The 18,468-nt window shown below is 44.3% G+C and overlaps 2 protein-coding genes across 3 annotated transcripts; one reads left to right on the top strand and one right to left on the bottom strand.

Moving 5' to 3' along the window:
- Positions 1–111: 111 nt before the first annotated feature.
- Positions 112–5,350, top strand: C29H19orf44 (chromosome 29 C19orf44 homolog). Its single transcript, XM_074808512.1, has 8 exons — positions 112–230; positions 435–1,076; positions 1,333–1,690; positions 2,227–2,303; positions 2,671–3,142; positions 3,935–4,030; positions 4,161–4,327; positions 4,728–5,350. Exons 1-8 carry the CDS (start codon positions 192–194, stop codon positions 4,812–4,814), a joined length of 1,938 nt encoding a protein of 645 aa, XP_074664613.1. The 5' UTR covers positions 112–191; the 3' UTR covers positions 4,815–5,350.
- CHERP (calcium homeostasis endoplasmic reticulum protein) lies at positions 5,281–18,202 on the bottom strand. 2 transcript variants are annotated; one of them, XM_074808510.1, is made up of 18 exons: positions 18,104–18,202; positions 17,827–18,000; positions 17,079–17,260; positions 16,203–16,340; positions 15,821–15,972; positions 15,342–15,453; positions 14,901–14,990; positions 14,015–14,249; positions 13,488–13,666; positions 12,689–13,085; positions 10,504–10,742; positions 9,537–9,670; positions 9,158–9,244; positions 8,707–8,856; positions 8,461–8,577; positions 7,862–7,956; positions 7,172–7,357; positions 5,281–6,415 (listed from the first exon to the last, which is right to left on the bottom strand). In XM_074808510.1, exons 1-18 carry the CDS (start codon positions 18,126–18,128, stop codon positions 6,378–6,380), a joined length of 2,730 nt encoding a protein of 909 aa, XP_074664611.1. In that variant the 5' UTR covers positions 18,129–18,202; the 3' UTR covers positions 5,281–6,377. The 2 variants fall into 2 exon arrangements, with proteins under 2 accessions (XP_074664611.1, XP_074664612.1); XM_074808511.1 differs by having other exon boundaries at positions 5,281–5,996.
- Between the last annotated feature and the right edge of the window lie 266 nt (positions 18,203–18,468).

Raw genomic sequence — 18,468 nt, 5'->3', positions numbered from 1 at the left:
TGGGATTGGCTGGTTACGCCCAAGCACCGCCGGGGCGCGAGGAGGGGTCCTCTGCGCGGAGCCAATGAGGGGGCGGGATGTTGGGGAGTCCCTGTCTCCGGGATACGGCCCGCCGCCGACAGCGCTGGCCGGGAGAGCCGCCGCCTCCTCCTTCTCCTTCTCCTCCTCCTCCTCAGGACGGTCCGTCCCCGATGGCCGGGATCGCTCGGGCGCCCGTGGGCGGAGGGCAGGTGAGGCGCCAGCTCTGGTCCCGGCCGCCGCTGTGCCTCAGCCGCGGGCTCCGGGCCGGTGTTTCAGCCGCGTGTGGGGAGGGCCCACACCGGAGAGTGGGAGGAGGTGGCCCGGCACAGGCAGGGACGCGGGCAGGGGAGCGGGAGCTGAACCGGGCCGCCTGCCTCCGCCTCTGAGGGCTTTTTGCATCCTCTCCTCGGCAGGGACACAGTGATGCTCCCCGTCGGACAATTCTCACGGCCGGGCGCAGCGTCCTTCCTCGCTCCTGTAGTGACCTCTCTGTGGTTAACACAGAGTTGGAGAAGAGTGGGAGAGCTCCGTTCTGCCACAGCAGATTCCTAAAGATGCGCAACGAAAATGGACGTGGAAGCCAACGGTGCCAGACTTGGGGAAATGCTGTGCAGACAGTGAGCAGACATGTCGCAAAGAGCACGCCGGGTAGTGCTTCCCACACACGGCTGAGCTCAGCTCTGAGGAAAGTGGCACAGCTGGAAAGCAAAATCATGAATCGAAGAAAGCAGATGGAACTGCAAAGCATTGACATGCGCCAGACACCTTTGGGTGAAGAGTCCGTCTCATCTGCTTCCAGTCATGAACACAGCGCAAGGGGCAAGAAGTATCTGAAGAATTATGCTGCCGCTGGTGGAAATATGACCCTCGGGAATGCCTGTTCTAAGGAAGAGGAAAGCATCCAAAGCCCTAAAAAGAATGTTACGGTTAAACAACAGCTCGGTTTGGATAGTGATGAAGAGGAAATGAGAGAGTTGATGGAGAACTCTTTGGAGTTTCCCAGTGAAAATGAGTATAGGAGGGTTGTTGTAACTGATTCTAAATGGGGTGGAAAGGTAAATACAGATTTCGCTGGATTATGTATTTTTATTTACACTTTTATGAAATTCTTTTAATTCATAGATCACTTTTTATTTAGATAACACCAGAAACTAAATTTTAATTTTGCATTTGTGGCTTGGTCATGATATGATTTACCTTCAATTCACATTTTAAAATTACTCTTTTTTATCCATTATAATTTGATTTCCTTTTTAGTGATCTACACATAATAAACGAAGTAACAAATCTCTTTTTCATGTTCTTCAAAAGAGTAAGACTCCAGTTTCGTCAGGAATGCCTCTTCCATCTCATAAGGAAATTTCACCAACAGAGGTGTCTAAAGCCTCTTTTTTTCATGGCAAAGACTCGGAGAAAAATGTTTCTGGTAGAGGTAATTCACCAGCACCTTCACCAGCCAGCAGAAACCTGTCACTACTACATAATATGAGATCTCAATCGCCGTCTTCTTCTGTGAAAGACAATACTGTAAAGATTACTCTGCCTAGAACAGGCAACACCAAGCAAAGCCAAATATCACTTGGAAGTGACAGAAGCGAAATAAAATCATTAGATGAATTATTTTCAAAAGCAGCTGATGCAGAAGATTCAATGAGCAGCCGCTCAAATGGTAAGTTAGTTCTAAAATATTGTCTCAGTAGACTTGGTGTAAATTGTACTAATAATCTACTAATAAATTTACTAATAAACATGGGCAAATACTTCAAAAGGCTTTATCAAAGGAATTATGTTAATATTTTTTTTCATGCAATGTATTTGTATTTTTCTTGGCTTTTGATTTAATGGGTTCAGTTTCATAATTCTTCCCTGTGTGACAGTTATGACATCAAAACAATTACAACATTTAGAATAGCTTCCATATATCAGTGGGACAATCCACTAATGGGTCTGAGTGAGAACAAGTGTAAATGAGAGGCAGCAAGAATCTCCTGAACCTGGACTAGCAGATCCACTGACAGGCAAAGGAGGAAACTAGAAAGAGCTGCTGCAAAGTTAAAGGTTTAGAGTGATTGCTATTACTTTTCAGTATTACACTGTAAACTAGGAATGTAGTACTGATTTATTTTTTCCCACTTTTCTTGCTTAAGGGAAAGTGTACTGTAATTTTCATGTGAATTCTCATGATGGTATGTCATTTGATTGCAGACTTCAGACTGAATATCCTGAGCCTTGATGATTTGGCACCAAATAGCACCAGTGAGGCAGCAGAATTAAAGCAGAAAGTAAGTAGAAATTCCCTACCAGCACATATTTCTATTCTACTTTTGGTGGAGGGTGGATATTCTAAAAGAAAGACTTCTGTTCTGCTCACAGCCTGAGGTGGGCGTGTCTCACTAGCTGTTAAGGGTTAGGTCAGGATTTTAGTCTACTAAACCTGACCAAATTATTTTTTTAGCGTCTGTATTTCCTTACTAAATGTAACAGCACTGCACAGTTTGTGAGGTGACACAGAAGAGCAACCTTTTTATTTCCTAATAAAGTAGTAGCTAACTCTTAGTGATACGCAGCAGAACAGATGAAGAGGAATGGAGGCAGATTCTAGGTTGTACTTTGCTGAGTCTCCTCACATACAGCTGTTTTGTTTTACAGGGGACAGACCTTCAAATTACTCAAGAATCAAATAGAAATCCAAAAAAAGATGCATTCCTGGTGGAAAAAGACCAAACTTCTCTTAAAATGGCAAGTGCAGTAACTGGTGTGAGTGATGCTTCCAAAGGGGATATTGATAAAACTGACGCTGAAGCAGAAATCTCTGAGCGTTTAAGTGGAGTTTCTGCAGATTTTCCTAGACACAAACAGGATTATCTTGACCACGATGAGAGAACTGTTAATTCAGAATATTCTGAAGACTTTGAAAGGTCTCTGTCTACAACAGACAGGAAATCTGTATCAAAAATGTCAGAGGAACATTCTGAGAGCCGCACGTATTCTGGAAAACACCCATCCTCAGCATCGTCACCTTCACTTACCCGAGAGCAGCATAAGCGGGTACAGAGAGTAACTGTCAAAGAAACTGCAGTTCAGACAGTGGATCCTCTGTTCACCTACCGCTGGTCGAAGAGTAAGTTCACGAGATCTTGCCCTATTTGGGCAATTTTTACATTTCTATATTTTATATGCTAGCCTAGTCAGCCTTAATAGAGCTATTAGTTTCAGTACTAGCTTCCCCTAGCTGCCATTAATTTAAAAACTTTCAAAAGCCCGGCACTTTCATCTGCGAGCTGTAGAAAAGATTGGGATTGGACAACAAAATAAGAACTTGGAACTGGTTTTTGCTAAAAAAAAAAAAACCCCGCAACAGGAACTGTGGATGGTTGAGCTCATGTTAGCGACAGAGCTTGCAATAGCCTGAGAAACATTCTGAAATGGAATTCAACATTTTTACTGTAAGCAATACTATTGCATTGTTACTAAAGCGATCACCCATCGTAGAGTTGGCTTTGCATTGTATGTATTTCTTGGGAAAGCACTATGGCCCCATTTACAAAAGACAGACCTGACCTTTAACTGTTCCTGAGGGGTAGCAAGGAGGAGAGAACAGAGGTTCACAAGAAGAAAATAGAAACTCTGGTGTGCTTGAAAACAGTAGATTCCTTCAAGTACAAAAGCCTTTATTTTTACTCAGTCTAGGGTTAGAAAAGGTGCCTCCCACAATGACGTGTTGTGAACGTAAGAGTAAAGAAACAGTGGAGGTCATAGAACTATTTTAGCATTTTTTTGGCTGGCAGAATTCCCTGTTAGGCTCTACAGCAGTTCTACAGCAACTGATGTCCCAGGAGGCTGCTGAAGATGAACTGAGTTCCAGCACTAGACCTTTCCAAACCCAGTAATTGCAATTTTATCCTGTACACAGCGAACGCCTCTGCAGTACTCGACCCACCTGTAGGACACAGTTACGTTGACCCAGTACCTGTTGCCAGTCACACCATCAGCATGGATGCAGTAGAAGGTACTGAAAACCAGGTTTCTTACTCTTCTGTTTTACTGTATTTTATACATCTAACCCCTGCTTGGATTGTTCAGCCCTCACTATCTGACTGTAATGTATGACTGAAGTATACACTCTCCCTTTCTTGCAGCCTTGACAGCGTACAGCCCCTCCGTTCTTGTTTTAAATGCCATGTTGAAACAGCACTTGCTGTTGACTCAGCAGTTTGTAGAGAACATTCACCACCTTCACTCATCCCTTGTGGAGTCATTAGAGAGCGAGAAGTTCCACTACCATACCCTGGAGGAGGCCAAAGAGGTACTTGTGATAGACGAGACAGCAGCCTAGATCCACTAAGGGTGTGTTCCTTTCCAAATGCTCCTGGTATTTGCAGCAAACACATTTTCTCTGTGTATTATTAATGAATCAGATAAAGTTTACGTTATCATTGAATATATTACTTCATAGAAGTTAACGAGTCAGGAGTTTATACAGTAAACGAAGACTGAAGTCTCACTGGAGGTGATGGGTTTGAAAGAATAAGCTTTTTTCTGTAACATTCAGCTGTCCTCCAAGGAGCAAGGATCTCCCTAATGTACAACAGAAGTATCAGTTTCTGGTGCTAGTACAGGGAAGCGATCATCCTGACGTAAAGATTATTGAATACTAGAAAGTATTTATCCACATAATAAATTTGTATATTAATTTTTTTTTGCAGTACATCAAGAAACACAAATCCCCACCTCTAACAATTGAGCAAGCACGTGAAGAAATTTGGAAAGCACAGGAGGAAAAACTGCTTTGACTCTTCAAATTTTAAATAAAATTTATATATACAGATCTCAAGGTGGAACAAGACACCCCTCCAAATTGAAAAATTGCACAGATAACTTTTAAACTACATACTGGACATGTATGTTATATATAGTTTTCCTATTTCTGAATTTTATACTAATGTACATGATTTAGGGATCAGCAGCAACCTTCAGCCAGACTCTGTCAGTGTTCAGCAAAAAAGAAACCAAGAAAACGCTGCTTGTGTCTATCACGTAGATTGGGTGATCTGTGATCAGGGTAGAAGTGAAAGTCTGTGCCACAGCACCCGAGGAACGTGATCACAGGAGAAAAATACCGTATCCTGACTTTAGTGCCATATTCAGGTAGTGTTTATATGGAGTTAACTGTGTCAGGTAACTTTTGTTTGGTTGTGTAGGTAGATAAATTCAACACAGGGAAGCTTTACAAGCCAATTCCTCTGAAATGAGCCACCATTTTATTTTTATTAAAAAAAAAAGTGTTTATTGGAAGGCAGAACAATAAAATTCACAAGTTGATAACATACAGGTGTTGTATGCTGATTCACAGACAGTTACAGTTCCACAACTACAGTAGATCTAGAACAAACTGATATTTCACCATAGTAACTGAATGGTTTTAAGAGGGTTTCTGCTATACAAACAAAGGGCTCTGGAAGAGGTTACCACCACGCAGACCTCTGGAGTGGAAGTGCAGTGTAAGGGCCTAACATCTTCAGCTGGTGGTCTCTGGAAACAGTTACAAAAGGTTGGTTTTTTTTTTTTCTCACTGCGATTAAAGGAAGTTTCCGAGAACGTTTCATTGTTAGAAACTTGCAGAGCAGAGAAAATGGCTTCTCTTCTATTGAGCTAATTTGCTTTTATTAAAGGGTATATACAAAAATATAAAAAGCTTAAAGAATGTCTTCCGTTACAAAGCATTGAACATCCCTTAGAGCGCGTGAAAAGCTAGAACAGTTAACCCTCGTGTTCTGACCAGAGTTGTGACTGCAGCAGCTGGTGTGTAGGGGCGTTAAGTTGTAGGGTAGGTTCTAACAAGCTTGCACAGTGCTCATAGGTCACCTGTACTGGAACTAGATGCTTCATTCCCCATTTAGACATTAGGATACACTGCTCAGCATCAGTCTGACTTGATCCCAAGGCAGCACCCCTCCACTTCAAATAGAATTAACCTTTTGAGAGAAATAAACATACATTATGGAACTAGAGAACAATGTAACCATATCAGATAACGTCTGTATTCCACAGGAATGAATGAATCACAATCCTGCACCAGGGAGAGCGTGACCGGGGTTTAATTCTAGTATAAAATGGGTAACTAATTAAAAAATTTTGCAAAATAAATGGAAATTCTTAAACTTGCTAGACATGTCATAGTAACAACTGGCCTTTTTTAAGCACTAAACGACAAGTGTTGAAGTACATGTCATAGCTTTCCATTTTTCACCATAGTTTTAAAAGTAATTCATTTGTCACTTCCTCCAGACTTTAATCCGGATTTATACAAGTTTAATGTTTTGTAGAAGATGCAAGACATCTTTCTTCAGAGAGTCTTATTCGGGTGGTGGAGGGTCTTGCGTTTCACGCTTCACTGAAACAATAGGGAAAAGAGTTCTTACACATTCTGCAGTTACCTAAGCTGTCTGAAATGTTTCATGGAATGAGGGCTCTATTCATAAGGAATTTTTCCTTTTGGGCTTGATTTAAACCCATTTCATTACACAGATCTACTGCAGCCATAGGCAGAAGTGACTTTTCATTCAGCGTGCCAATTTTTTTCCTTTTAGTCATTGGCAAGCGTAGTTGTTCTACCTAACACAGACTCTCTGCAAAAATCCATCGTTTTGGGTAATTGTCTTCACCTCTCAAGAAGCACCTCCACTTTTTCTGAACCCTTCCTGCACTACAGTGAATTTATTACCAGTTCTGGCTTTCGCAGAACACAGCTAACAGTAGGAACCTCGGAGTTGGGCAGGACTCAACAGTAAAGCCTGGTTTAACTTCCTTCCAACCCCAAAGACCTTCCGGCTCCCTCCACTACCTCGGGGATTGCTCCTGTTCTGGGAAGGGTGACGTTCAAGGATGCAGCCAGGAAGTGGCTGACACAGAACAGGCTAATTAATTAATGTTTCATAAATGAGAATACAAACACAACTCCTAAAAAGGAAAACATGCGGGGTTAATCAAGAGTATATGTCTACTTACCTGCTGGTTTACTGTATCCGTGACATTAGAAAGAATTAAGAGCTACTAGTCTCTGCATTCAGGTTTACAGTCTACAGTAAATAGGACAAAACCACTACCGAGTCTGCACAGTTTTTTAAATTGCTTAGAAACATTCACTTACATTCATCTCTGGCCTTCATGCGTGCGATAAACGAGTAACTTTTATTTCTTCGGTAGTTTTCGTAAGGGTCATCTAATGCAACTCCCACTCCTTTATATTGATCCCATTTGTCTCGGATATCCCCTCCCTTAATTGGATCCTGAATTCCTTGTTCCTTGGCTCCCAATCCACCAGATCCACTCCATCCTGCAGAAAAGACATAACATTGCAATCCTGTGACTGTTTTTTATTACTAGAATTCTGAAGACAAACATAGACATTTTGGAAACAACCAAAAAAAGCATCAATTCGATAAGAGCAGGATGGTAACAGCCTGAGACAACACGGGAACTGTTTATTTCAAAAGCATTAATATGCAGATTCTGGGAGTCAGCACGATCCCTAAAAACTTTTACGAGGGCAAGGGGAAGCCAGCACAAGCCTCATCTGTCCAGTCCAGCCCGCGGATGTGCTACAGGGAGATGAAACACCTTGGGTAGGGAATTTCTGTTTATCTTGCACATCCTGCCCAGAACGGCAGCTACCACCACTGCTCCGTGTGCCACACACTTACACCTCTGAATATCCTTACACTGACCTTGGAATACCAAAGGATAATTACTTATGAACATGCATTTATTAATTGTATCCAAGGGTTTGGTGCCCGATTTTGTTTCCTGGCATGTGTAAGATTCCAGAGCAGCATCTCACCCATTTTCACTAGCATTTGATGGCCTTTATTTTCTTCTCCAAGTCTTGATTCTGGTATAGGAGGCCCAGAACTGGAGCCCAAACCAGCAGAAGAACTGAGGAAATAAAAAGAACAAATTAAGAACAAGTGATCCTTTTCTGACACAAAGCAAGGTCATGTATATTCTGTTAAACATTAACACCCAGTATAATCCCATCTGCTCTACTAAACTATTCTTTTATAAAGCTATTAGATTACAGAATTCTAAAGGTGCCAGAAACACCCAACCTGCTTCTCACTACCAGGGAAATCAAACACTACGGTCTTGCTAACAGAGAGCACTCAGAGGATTCCTCCTGCTTCCCAGGAAGGCACACAAAGCCTTCACAGTTGCAGGCTTTGTGGTTGTAACAGGTTGGTTATACCAAAAAGCCACTACAACCAAATAATAGTCTCTCTACAAGCACACACAGATATGAATTGTTTCTAAATCCGCTTTCCATCTTCTTTTCTATGATTTGTTGAAATGCTTATTGTTCCCAGCTTATGCAAAAGCCCCCACGTTGGTACTTTTCCAAACAACCCAGGTAAAAAGAGGAATAAACAAACAAAAGCGTACGGAGGAGTGGGGCTGCGAGACCGGGACCGGCGCCGCCTTCCTGGGGAGTACGATTTCGATCTCGACCGCGACCGTGACCGCGAGCGGCTGTGCGAAGAGCGGGACCTGCTCCGGCTTCTGGAAATGGAGAGCACACGGGGTGAGGAGCACGAGATACCAGAGCAACAGCCAGGGCCCCTCCTTCAGCTTGGAGGGCTGGGTTTTCCCACCCCCCCACTTCCCAGGACCCAGCCCACTGCACCCTACCTGGACTGGGAGCGCGAATAGGATCGTGATCGAGAGCAAGAGCGAGATCGTGACCTCGAGTAGGAGCCAGATGACTTTGAAGATCGTGAATTGGACCGGGAGGACGAGCGACCTCGGCTTTTAGACCGACTGCGAGACCGAGAAGGTCCACTGCACAGATAAAAGCAGAGAAACCCCAGTGAAACTCCTGGGAGAAGCACAACCAACGCAAATATACTTCTGATCAAACTCGTATTGCACGCGAGCACTGTATTTCTGCAGACAATCCAGTGAAAACATGAGTGTGGCAAAAACTATTTTCTGCAGATCAGAGAAATTCCAGCGAGTTGAAACTCAGTTATTCCATCAGCACGTTGCTGAACAGACTTTCCCTCTGCATTTAGCCCAAGATATTCCCAGCACCTTCCACACGAACAGCATGCATCACAAGGCAGCAGACAGGATCTCTCACCTATTTCTCTTCTCCTGACCTTTCCTCCGCCTCGCTCTCATTTTAGCTCTGAAGAATTCGTACAGTCCATTCTGCTCCCAGCCTTCACTGCAATAAATCAACCACACATAGAACCGACATCTGTAAAATTCTACTTTGATCAATGGAGACGTTCAGGATTTCCGTTAGATTTTGTTGGGAACAAAGAGCCTGGGCAAAAAGGTCTCGCAAATCTCAGTGTAAGATCAAACAGCGTGTGCAGTTTAAAACACAACAAGAGCACTCATTTCAGCATTAGAAGAACCAAGACACAGGCGAAGGAAGAGAGAGGCACTTCGTGGTTTGAGACAGCTTCTTAGGGCATTTTCCTTACCATATTGTTAGCTATACCTACTCTTACCTGTTTCTAGGCCTGTCATGAGATGGTGGACTATAAAATGCCTCAACCGCAGCCAGTAGTCTCTCACTGGGGGGCATTGGGGGTGGAAGACGTATATCTTTAGGATCTAAAGGTTTATACTCATGATCTTCAAGCTGCCGGAAACAAAACAAATTACATTCGTGTCATGTGTCATGGGGTGGCTACCTGAAGAGATAAATATAGATTTAACTGTGTAGGGACCTCACATTTCACTACTGGATAAAAAACGGTCCAGAAATAAGGATTCTGCAGATGACCCAATGCTTTCTCGTGCTATCGCTACCATTTTGAGTTCTATGAGAACAGCCAGCACTACACAGGTTGCAGCATTAACTGGATCGCCAGGTAGATAAAATGCAGATCTCATCTATCCACCTTGTGATAAGTGGCTGGATGGAAGCCTGGCAAAAGCTGGTGTATGCTGAGAGTAACACAAAGTTAGAGATGGAAGAGCCCTATTTGTTCATCTCAACACAGAATGCATACATGTGTATACCCCCAAAGATGCTGATACAGATACATTTCCTGTTCCCCATCATTCTTTGTTTGTATATATAACGTTAGTGTTGCAAAACATCTTTGTAAAGAACTCTGAATACCAAAAACTAGGACTGTGGCCACATCAGAACTGCAAGGTCCCTCTGCCCATCTGAAAATCACCGGGCATTTCCATTTTCTAAAAACCAGGGTAAGATTTTCAAGACTAAGTTAGTCCTTCACATACATAAGCTCAAACAGCTTTCACCAGGACGCAACAGTTGAAAGTTTTACCATTTTCACTACCTTCTCCCCCCGCTCCTGCCCTTACACACCCTTCAACAACTTGGCTGATGGTTGCTGGATGAAAGATTTGAAACTATGAATGTCTGTGTTTAACTGTCCCTACTATTGATGATGGGATTTTGATCTTTTAGTTCTACTAGCCAGGGCGTCTTGCAGCACTTACTTTTACAAGCGGAGCCATCAGCCCAGCAGGAAGATCAAAGTAGGGAACATTTGGCACCAGACTGGGATCATCGTGGTTCATGTGCGGGGGCCCTTGTCGCCGCATGTGAGGAGGTTGCCCGTTAAATCCATGTGGGGGAGGCCCAAAATCAGGGTGCTGTGGCCCTCCCCAGGGAGGATGCTCGCTGATTCCCGGATGAGGCAATCTGTGACCAGGGTGATGATGAGGAGGTCCAATTTCTGCAGAGTGGGAGGGTTAAAACATTTTATTTAGCTATAGAGAAATGAAGTACATCGTTAATTGCCTTCCATTAGCACATTTATCCTTAAAAACAATCTCGGCACCCAGAGCCTTGCAGACTCAGAAAAGCAACAGAACTGGAAAACTAGAGGCTGGCTTGAGGTCCACGTTCATGGACACTTTCCAGTGCATCTCCCTCCCTGGCCATAGCAACCGCTCTCAACACAACAGGATACTTTAACCTTAAGTCACTGCTTAATTGGGGACGTACTGTGGTCAAAAAGTACCACAAAAAAGACACACTCAAGAACAAAAGGTTTCAGGTGCAGCAGGGCAGCTACTGATGAGATCGATTTCTGAAGCATAAATACACAACCATGATTTAGCACAGACCTGTAACTAGTTCTGTCTCTATGCCAAATCACCATATATAAAGAAATAAATATGGCAGGAATTAACTCACATGAGTAGGTGACAAGAAAATATTTTGTTTAAAGAGGCGTTTCGAGAAGAGGTAGAGATAATATCCTGTTAAAACAGAGAAGTGAATGACATCCATCCAATCACTGATGGACAAACCATTCGCCATGAACGCCAGGACACCCTGCTGAACTCACAGCACTACACGGAGAAAAATGCAAGACTGAAAACCAACATTTGCAGCAGCAGGACCAACAGTTTTTCCAGAAAAAGCCATTATAGCCACCGCCCAATCTTCAGCCAGTACTATTTGACTCATCTTCATTGGAACTTGAGCACAGTCTGTGTTGTTATGGCTTCATCACTTTCCTAACTTTAGCCATCTGATTTAGTAGATCCCCTCCTCCAACAACTTTGCATGAAACAACAGATGTTTTGGATCAGCACTACAATCCAAAACAGAGCATCTTTTCTGAGCTTAAACCTTAATTCCCCCAGGACAAGAAAAGCTGTTTTCCCTACTCGCTACCACAACTCTTAAAAAAACCCAACCAAACAACAAACCCAAAGAAAAAGAAGGAAAAAAAAATACCACAACAATCTTTACTGAAGAAGTTAATCACAGTCCTAAATATCTAAGCTCCAATTCATTGGTTTTCAATGTTTTTTAGACCTGAGAATTGAGACCCTTTTAAGCTTAAAATAGCAACTCCTACACAGCAACATAATTGCTCTGCTAAGTGGCTTGTCATACAGAACCAGAGTGTTCTTTAGACTTTACACTGATAAGGATCATTCCAGAATAATTATCACTTCTGCATGTGAAATAGAAACTACATCCAGGCAGAACCACACCAGACTTCACGAGGGAGCCCGCAGCCAAGTCTGAGCCCCAAAGGCACCGACTCCACTCTCAGACATCCCCGCGTTCCAGCAAGGGAGCAAACCGAGCGAGAGAGGAGGGAGAACTGGAGGTTATAAGGATCATTTCACCAGACACTACCGTGCCACACAACATTAAGGCAGGTAATTAGAGAGCTTTTCAGTACAAATAAACAGAAGAAAAGAAGGGCATGGATGAATGTATGCACAGAACAAATGCTTCCGGCCTGGCTTCCTCTAACCTCCTCCACCTATGGAAGGCACAGCTGAAGAGCCCCCATCTACGGCCTGATGCCCAGGAGATCAGATTTACAAGCAAATGCTGCTTCTCACCTTTTGAGTTTACCACTCCTAAAAGTGAAGTAGTCACCAAAGGGGTGCCTGTAGAGATGTTAACTTGAGTTTGGATTGCGATTTCTGGTTATCTGCATCCGTTAGGGAGGGAAGACTCAAAAAGCAAGGAAGCATCCAACTCCGCATGTATTTCCTACTGAGTTGTTAGCAGTAGCTTCCCAAACTCAACATTTCTCAGGAAAACCCCAACAGTCCACCAAGAAGAAGCTGTCACCCCAAAGCACTAAATAATTTTGTAACGGCAATCAGCATCGCAACGTAAGAAAACCTGGCCTGGTACACACTTTACCTTGAGGAAAATCCCCCTGGGGGTAATCAAAACGATGAGGATAAGGAGGCCTTTCAAAGGGATGGCGAGGTGGAAAATCATCCTGCATGAAGCGAGGTGGAAAGCGGTTGAAATTATGCGGATGCGGGGGCTGGTTGAATTGGGGATGTTGCTGATGTGGAGGAAATGGGCCTCTGAAGTGAGGTGGCCGCTGCATTCGAAATGGAGGTTCCCTTTGACCCCCACCCCATGGAGGTTGTTCATGCTGGTTGTTCCACGGGGCTTCAAACTGGTTGTTCCAAGAAGGATCGGGCTGGTTGTTCCAAGGTGTCTCTCGCTGATTGTTCCAGCCTTGATCTCTCTGTTCGTTCCACATTCCTTCATGGTTGTTATTCCACGGAGGACAGTGAGGTGGTCCCTAGTGGTGAAGAAAAGCAGCCTGGTCATTAGGCTACAAAATTAATGAATGCAGTAAAACCAATCTACCTTTTTAAAGTAAATATGGCCTGTAGGCAACACATACAAGTGGAAAAACTTTCCGAATACAAGGTCTGAACAGCTGCAGCTTCAAAGACAGGAAAAGACCAAATTGGTACTGAACAAACAACTTCTTGTTCTGCTTGTTCATAGGGAAGTGTGATGGTTGACAAACTGAAATACAATTTCTACTTTGCCTTTAACCGGGCTCAGAATGAGAAAGCCTAGCATTTGAATATGGATTTCTAGCTTCCACAGCTTTTTCACCACACTTCCACAACCAAAATGGTCATTCTGAACCTCCACCTCCCTCTGCATCTTCTTTCAGAGCTCTGTTTCTTACCTGTTGTTGACCCCATGGCGCAACAGGGTGAGGTTGGTCAAACCAGGGTGGTTTATTTGGGGGAATCTGATCATGAGAGCCAGGGCCCCGCGGCCCACCAGAGGCAGGATCCTGCACTCCGGACCCTGTTGTGTCATATTCTGAAGAACCAGCTAGAGGCAGCTGAGATTTACCATCATCTGAAACAAATTGGAGACTATTATAAGCATCCAGGTCACACGTAGTTAATAAAACACCAGCACACCTACAACAGGCACCATCCGAATTTTGCTGGATGTGTAAACATTTTGCAGAAATCTATTTCTGGGAGAGAGGATTTCTGATCCATTTAACATTTGTCTCTTTAGTTCTTTTTATATTCAAGCACCAGCTGCAAGCCTCCAAACAGTTTCAGGCTTTTGCCTGAATCAAGTCAGCATAGCACATTACCTCACTACTAAAAAAGGAGCGGGAAAAAAAAAAAAAAAAAAATCTCACAATGTTGCTACCCACAGATTTCTGCTGAGGTCCCCAGAACAGGTTTGTACCTGCTTGTGTAACTGGAGCAGATGGTGGAGCCGAGGCTGGTGCTGCTGTGGGGGCCTGAGGTGGGGGTGTTGATTTCACCTCGTTCTCTAGTGGTGGTATTTGTATTTGTTGCTGCTGTTGCTGCGTTAAACTGTTCACAAACTCTTCGTGTTGAGTTTTCAGGTTCTGTATTTGCTGTTGGAAGGCTACTTGTACAGGCTGTACTACCGTTGCATACTCAGTGATCAAATTTGCCTGATAAAATGAGATAAAATAAGACCAAGTTAACACTATACCTAAACCAGTTATCCTCTCTGCTCATTCAGAATCTCCTACATTGCTCTCCACCCCCTCACAGAAATGCAGGAGAACGCAGGATAACCTGCTGGCAGAAGAACCCAGTCACACTATGAAGCTCCACGAAGATTTCCAAAATGCTCTCTGCAGGCTAGAATCCACCATCTCTATTAATGCCCAGCTTTCAAATACAGCTAAAATCATCTGCATTCATTATTAATGCTAAAAATGAATAGTTCGGGCCATGACAACAATTTTTATGCTTACTGTATCCAATTTAAAGTTATGGTTTCTTTAGTTTCCTTTTTCCCAAACGTTCATTTCCATAAAAAGAGAACACACTGACAAATATGTACATGACTGTAGCAGTTACAAATGCAAATAGACTTTCCAGGATCATATCAGCAGCCAGATTATTGAATGTTTGAAATAACAAAGTTATGTTTTACATTATTTTTGTAATCCCTTGTAAACAACTTCAGGGGAGTAGGGCACAGGGGCAGGGGGAGGAATTAATATTTACCTTTCAAAAACCAAGAACATTTCCTAAATTTGCTATCAAAACATTTACATAAATAAGAACAGCGTTACTCTTCTTTCATGGCTAACCTGGTACTGGCCAAGTCCAAGAGCCGGGCTCTGTAACTGCTGAATAATTGACTCATCAAAGTATCCATTTTTCTCCCATAGTTGAAGAAGCTGCATAAATTCAAGAGTGAAAGGTTTTTAGAAATTATGAACAATAAAAGAAAAATTGAGGTACAACATTTTTATGTCTCTAGCTTTGTCAAAAGACCTAGGATTTTGGCATTTTTCTTTGAACCACCAAAGATTCAGATGTATTCATCATTATGGTAAATTTTAAATAAAGCCTAGATACTTCTAAATTCTAGTTTAAACATTAATTAAAGCACATCCTGTAACAGACTTTATGAAGACAATCAGACTAGAAAAATCTCAGTGGTCCTTTTCCATCCTCGTATTTGTGATTTTACCTAGCACTAACCTAACGAAGCAAAGCATACAGTTAAACCAAAACCAGATACTCACTCTGGCAATTTTCTGTTGCTTATCCTCCTCCACTGCTAAAAAACTGGTGCAATAAATAGGCACAACCACCTTCTGTAAAGCAGCCAGAAGATCTCGTGCTTGCTTCCGCTGGCTTCAGAAAAGGAGTAGGAAGAGAAGAGTTACTGCCTTTCACTGTAACACTAAGAGCATTGTAACATTCAATTCATCTCCACTTCTGCTATATTAAAAGTAGTGGATTCATAAAACAGAGAGTTCTCTCCTTTGCATTTTTACTGTAAAGCCTTGTCTGGAGGAAAAATACATAAAGTAGATAAAAGTTGAGTTTGATTATTAAAGTACTAGATCTTTGTCCCAGCTATGGACATCTTAAGACAGCTGCTCAAAGTAATGACTACATTAAATAAAAAGTGACTAGTCAAACCAACAATGTATCAGTCGGAGAGAGACTTCACCACATCAATCAAAACATCAAACTGAAAGCACAATTTAAGCCTTACCAGTGATGCAATACATCATTGATTAAGTAGATCAGATGTAACCGAAGCTCAAAGTGAGCTCCTTCTGCCGTTATACGATTTCGCAGGTGCCCAGCCATCAGCTCACAGTGTGCAGGAGATTTTGCATTACTAAACATCCAGTTCTTGCCAGCCTTAGAAAAGCAAATTTAAAATATTTTAAGTTAGTCTAATGTGTTCACATCACATGGAATGCCTAGAACTCTAAAATAACTGCACGGGAAGCTTTCAAGTAACAGGTAGCACCTTACCTACTGCACAATATAAGAATAAAACTGCTGTTTACTATACAGACAGTCTCAAAATTCAAATTATACTTAATCCACACCACCACCAAATAACCATTCAGATTTAGACCACTTACTGAGATCGCATCTTTCGTACAAGTGTCAATTATCGGCTGCAACAAGTTGTCAAATTCATTCATATCTAACTGGGTTTCCTCCAAAACTTTTTGCATTTGTTGCTCAATTGCAAGGGCTACTGCTGATGTGACTTGTTCCTGAAAAAAAGAAGAAGAAAAAAAAAAAGAATTATATTACATCCAATATTCTTCTGAAGAACTAAGCTGCTGTATCACCAATCTCTTAACTGTAAGTAGCTATATCAAAGACCAAGACCTTGTACAAGCAATGTGACCACATACAAACGTTTTAGTTATTTTTTTTTAAGAAAAGCCTCTTCTTGTTCTTCAGGAAAAGTCCGGGTTGTCTCCACCTCTAAAATCTCTCCATAGTGAAGAAAAAAAAATAATAATTGCAGGAAGCTCCTAAACATACAGAACACAATCTAGGCATACTGCCTTCCTCTAGAAACATTTCAGTTTTGTTCCCAGTAGCTTTAACAGTAAAACGTGGCCTGCAAAAAACAACTAGTTCAAAGCACACAGTGCCCTGCTACCTCTAATCAGAATCTAACTTAGAATACTACAAGCTGGAACGTCTTGCAGTTCCCAGCAACCTGCAGCAGATGAAAGCAGTTGCTGTTTATACCAATCTGCAAATCAACAAGGTTTTTCATATTGTAAATAAACTGTTTTAATCCAGGTTCAATCTTGCAAACACATCAGATATATCTGTCCTAAGGAGATTACAGCATTTGCCACAGAACAAAAATAAGCAAAGGAACACTCCCTCTCCTCACCAACCACCAGTCCAAAGGAAACCTTCTTCTCCCCCTTCACTCCTAATTTCTGCAGCCACTGGCAGATAAACCAGGTGAGTGTTTCTCTTAAACCAACCTGTCTCATCGCAAGGAGATGCTGCTCCTGCTGCTGCAGGTTCCACTGACTCTGCTGGATAAGTTCCTCCACGGAAGGTGTGCCCTGAGGAGCTGGGATAGGCGCAGCCGGTGGCAGAGATGGTTGTGGCAGTGGCTGGATCTGTGCGGTAGCCTCGATATCTTGACTTTGCTTGCACAACACTATCGGACAAAGTAAACTTTTAAAGTAAGCCTCACAGAGAAACCTGCTACCACCAGCCCACACAGGAAAACCATGCTGGTTCCAAAACTGACCCTCACTTTTTCCATAATTGCTTAGCACAAAATGAAAATCGTGCAGGCAAGGGTGGATGGTGCAAAACAGGAGTGTCAGCAACTCCTCGAGCACTTCGAGAGGAATGACTCCAACACAAGCCCAGCCCCCGGAGCTCCTGCGCTGGACCACCGTGCTCTTAAGGGCCCTCCGGGCGTTGAGCTCCGTCTGAGCCGGCGGTGCAGCCCAGCCTACCTCCAAACCCGCAAACGGGGGGGGGGGGGGGGGGGGCAGGAAGAGCCGCGGGCAGGGCTCAGCCAACTACCTGGAGCTCAGAGAACAGGAAGAGGCTGCAAACCAGTCCTGGCAGGTCACAGCGGGGCCAGGAGGGAGAAAAGTGGCTCCGCCAGCCGGGGCCGAGCACCAGTGGCCGCGGGGGAAGGGAGCAGAGCCCGCCGCGGCCCTGTGCCGGCCCCGAGCCGCCGGCCGCGCACAAGCCGCGGGCCCCACTCACGCTGCTGCTGCTCCAGGGCCAGCTTGTACTTGTAGTAGCCGTAGAAGTCGCCCCCGAAGAGGAAGGAGAATTTGGGGTTCTCCTTCTGCTTCTCCATCGTCATTTTCTCGAACTCGGGCCCGTTCCGCGCCACGAACTGCGCCAGTTTGTCGATGACATTCCGCAGCTCCTGGTCTGTGGGGAGGCAGCGCCGTCAGCCCCCGCCGGCCCTACCGCCCCACTCCCCCTCCTCCCGCGTCCTCCCCTCCCGTCCCACCCGCTCCCGGACCGCGCTCACCGTCGGGCGGCAGCGGCATCTCCATGGCTGCGGGACAACGGGGCGCCGCCGCCGCTAGGCCGCACCGGCCGGAAGTGCCGTGAGACGCCAGGCGGCACGCGCAGCCGCGCTTTACGGCTTCCCTCCCTCCCGCCCCCGTCGCTATGGAGACGGCGCCCGGCGTAGGGCACGTGCGGCCGTTCCCCGCCCTCTCGCGCAGCTCCCTCAGGGGAGCCCCGGGCCCGGCCCGCGGCGGCGGGGAGATGCAGGGCCCGGGCCTGGCGGGACGGGGCTCGGAACCCGGGACCGAGCCCAGTAAGGGGCTGCGGGGGGCAGGGGCCAGCCCCGAGCCCGGGGGTAGGCCCAGGCCCGGCCGTGTGAAGGCC

This window comes from Strix aluco, chromosome 29 (assembly GCF_031877795.1).
Source record: "Strix aluco isolate bStrAlu1 chromosome 29, bStrAlu1.hap1, whole genome shotgun sequence".
In the NCBI taxonomy this organism is placed as follows: Eukaryota; Metazoa; Chordata; class Aves; order Strigiformes; family Strigidae; genus Strix; species Strix aluco.
Note: the sequence above shows the minus strand (reverse complement) of the source record. Positions and strands in the feature narration are given on the sequence as shown.

Bases quoted from the DNA above. Each gene is read 5' to 3' on its own strand.
- CHERP (XM_074808510.1), bottom strand. From the start codon at position 18,128: ATGGAGATGCCGCTGCCGCCCGACG. The intron at 10,743-12,688 runs GTAAAGTGTGTA...CCCACTCTGCAG, and splicing joins CCAGGGGGATTTTCCTCAAG to AAATTGGACCTCCTCATCAT. The intron at 9,245-9,536 runs GTAAGAGTAGGT...GATTTATTGCAG, and splicing joins CATGACAGGCCTAGAAACAG to TGAAGGCTGGGAGCAGAATG.
- C29H19orf44 (XM_074808512.1), top strand. From the start codon at position 192: ATGGCCGGGATCGCTCGGGCGCCCGTGGGCGGAGGGCAG. The intron at 3,143-3,934 runs GTAAGTTCACGA...TCCTGTACACAG, and splicing joins CACCTACCGCTGGTCGAAGA to CGAACGCCTCTGCAGTACTC. The intron at 4,328-4,727 runs GTACTTGTGATA...TTTTTTTTGCAG, and splicing joins CCCTGGAGGAGGCCAAAGAG to TACATCAAGAAACACAAATC.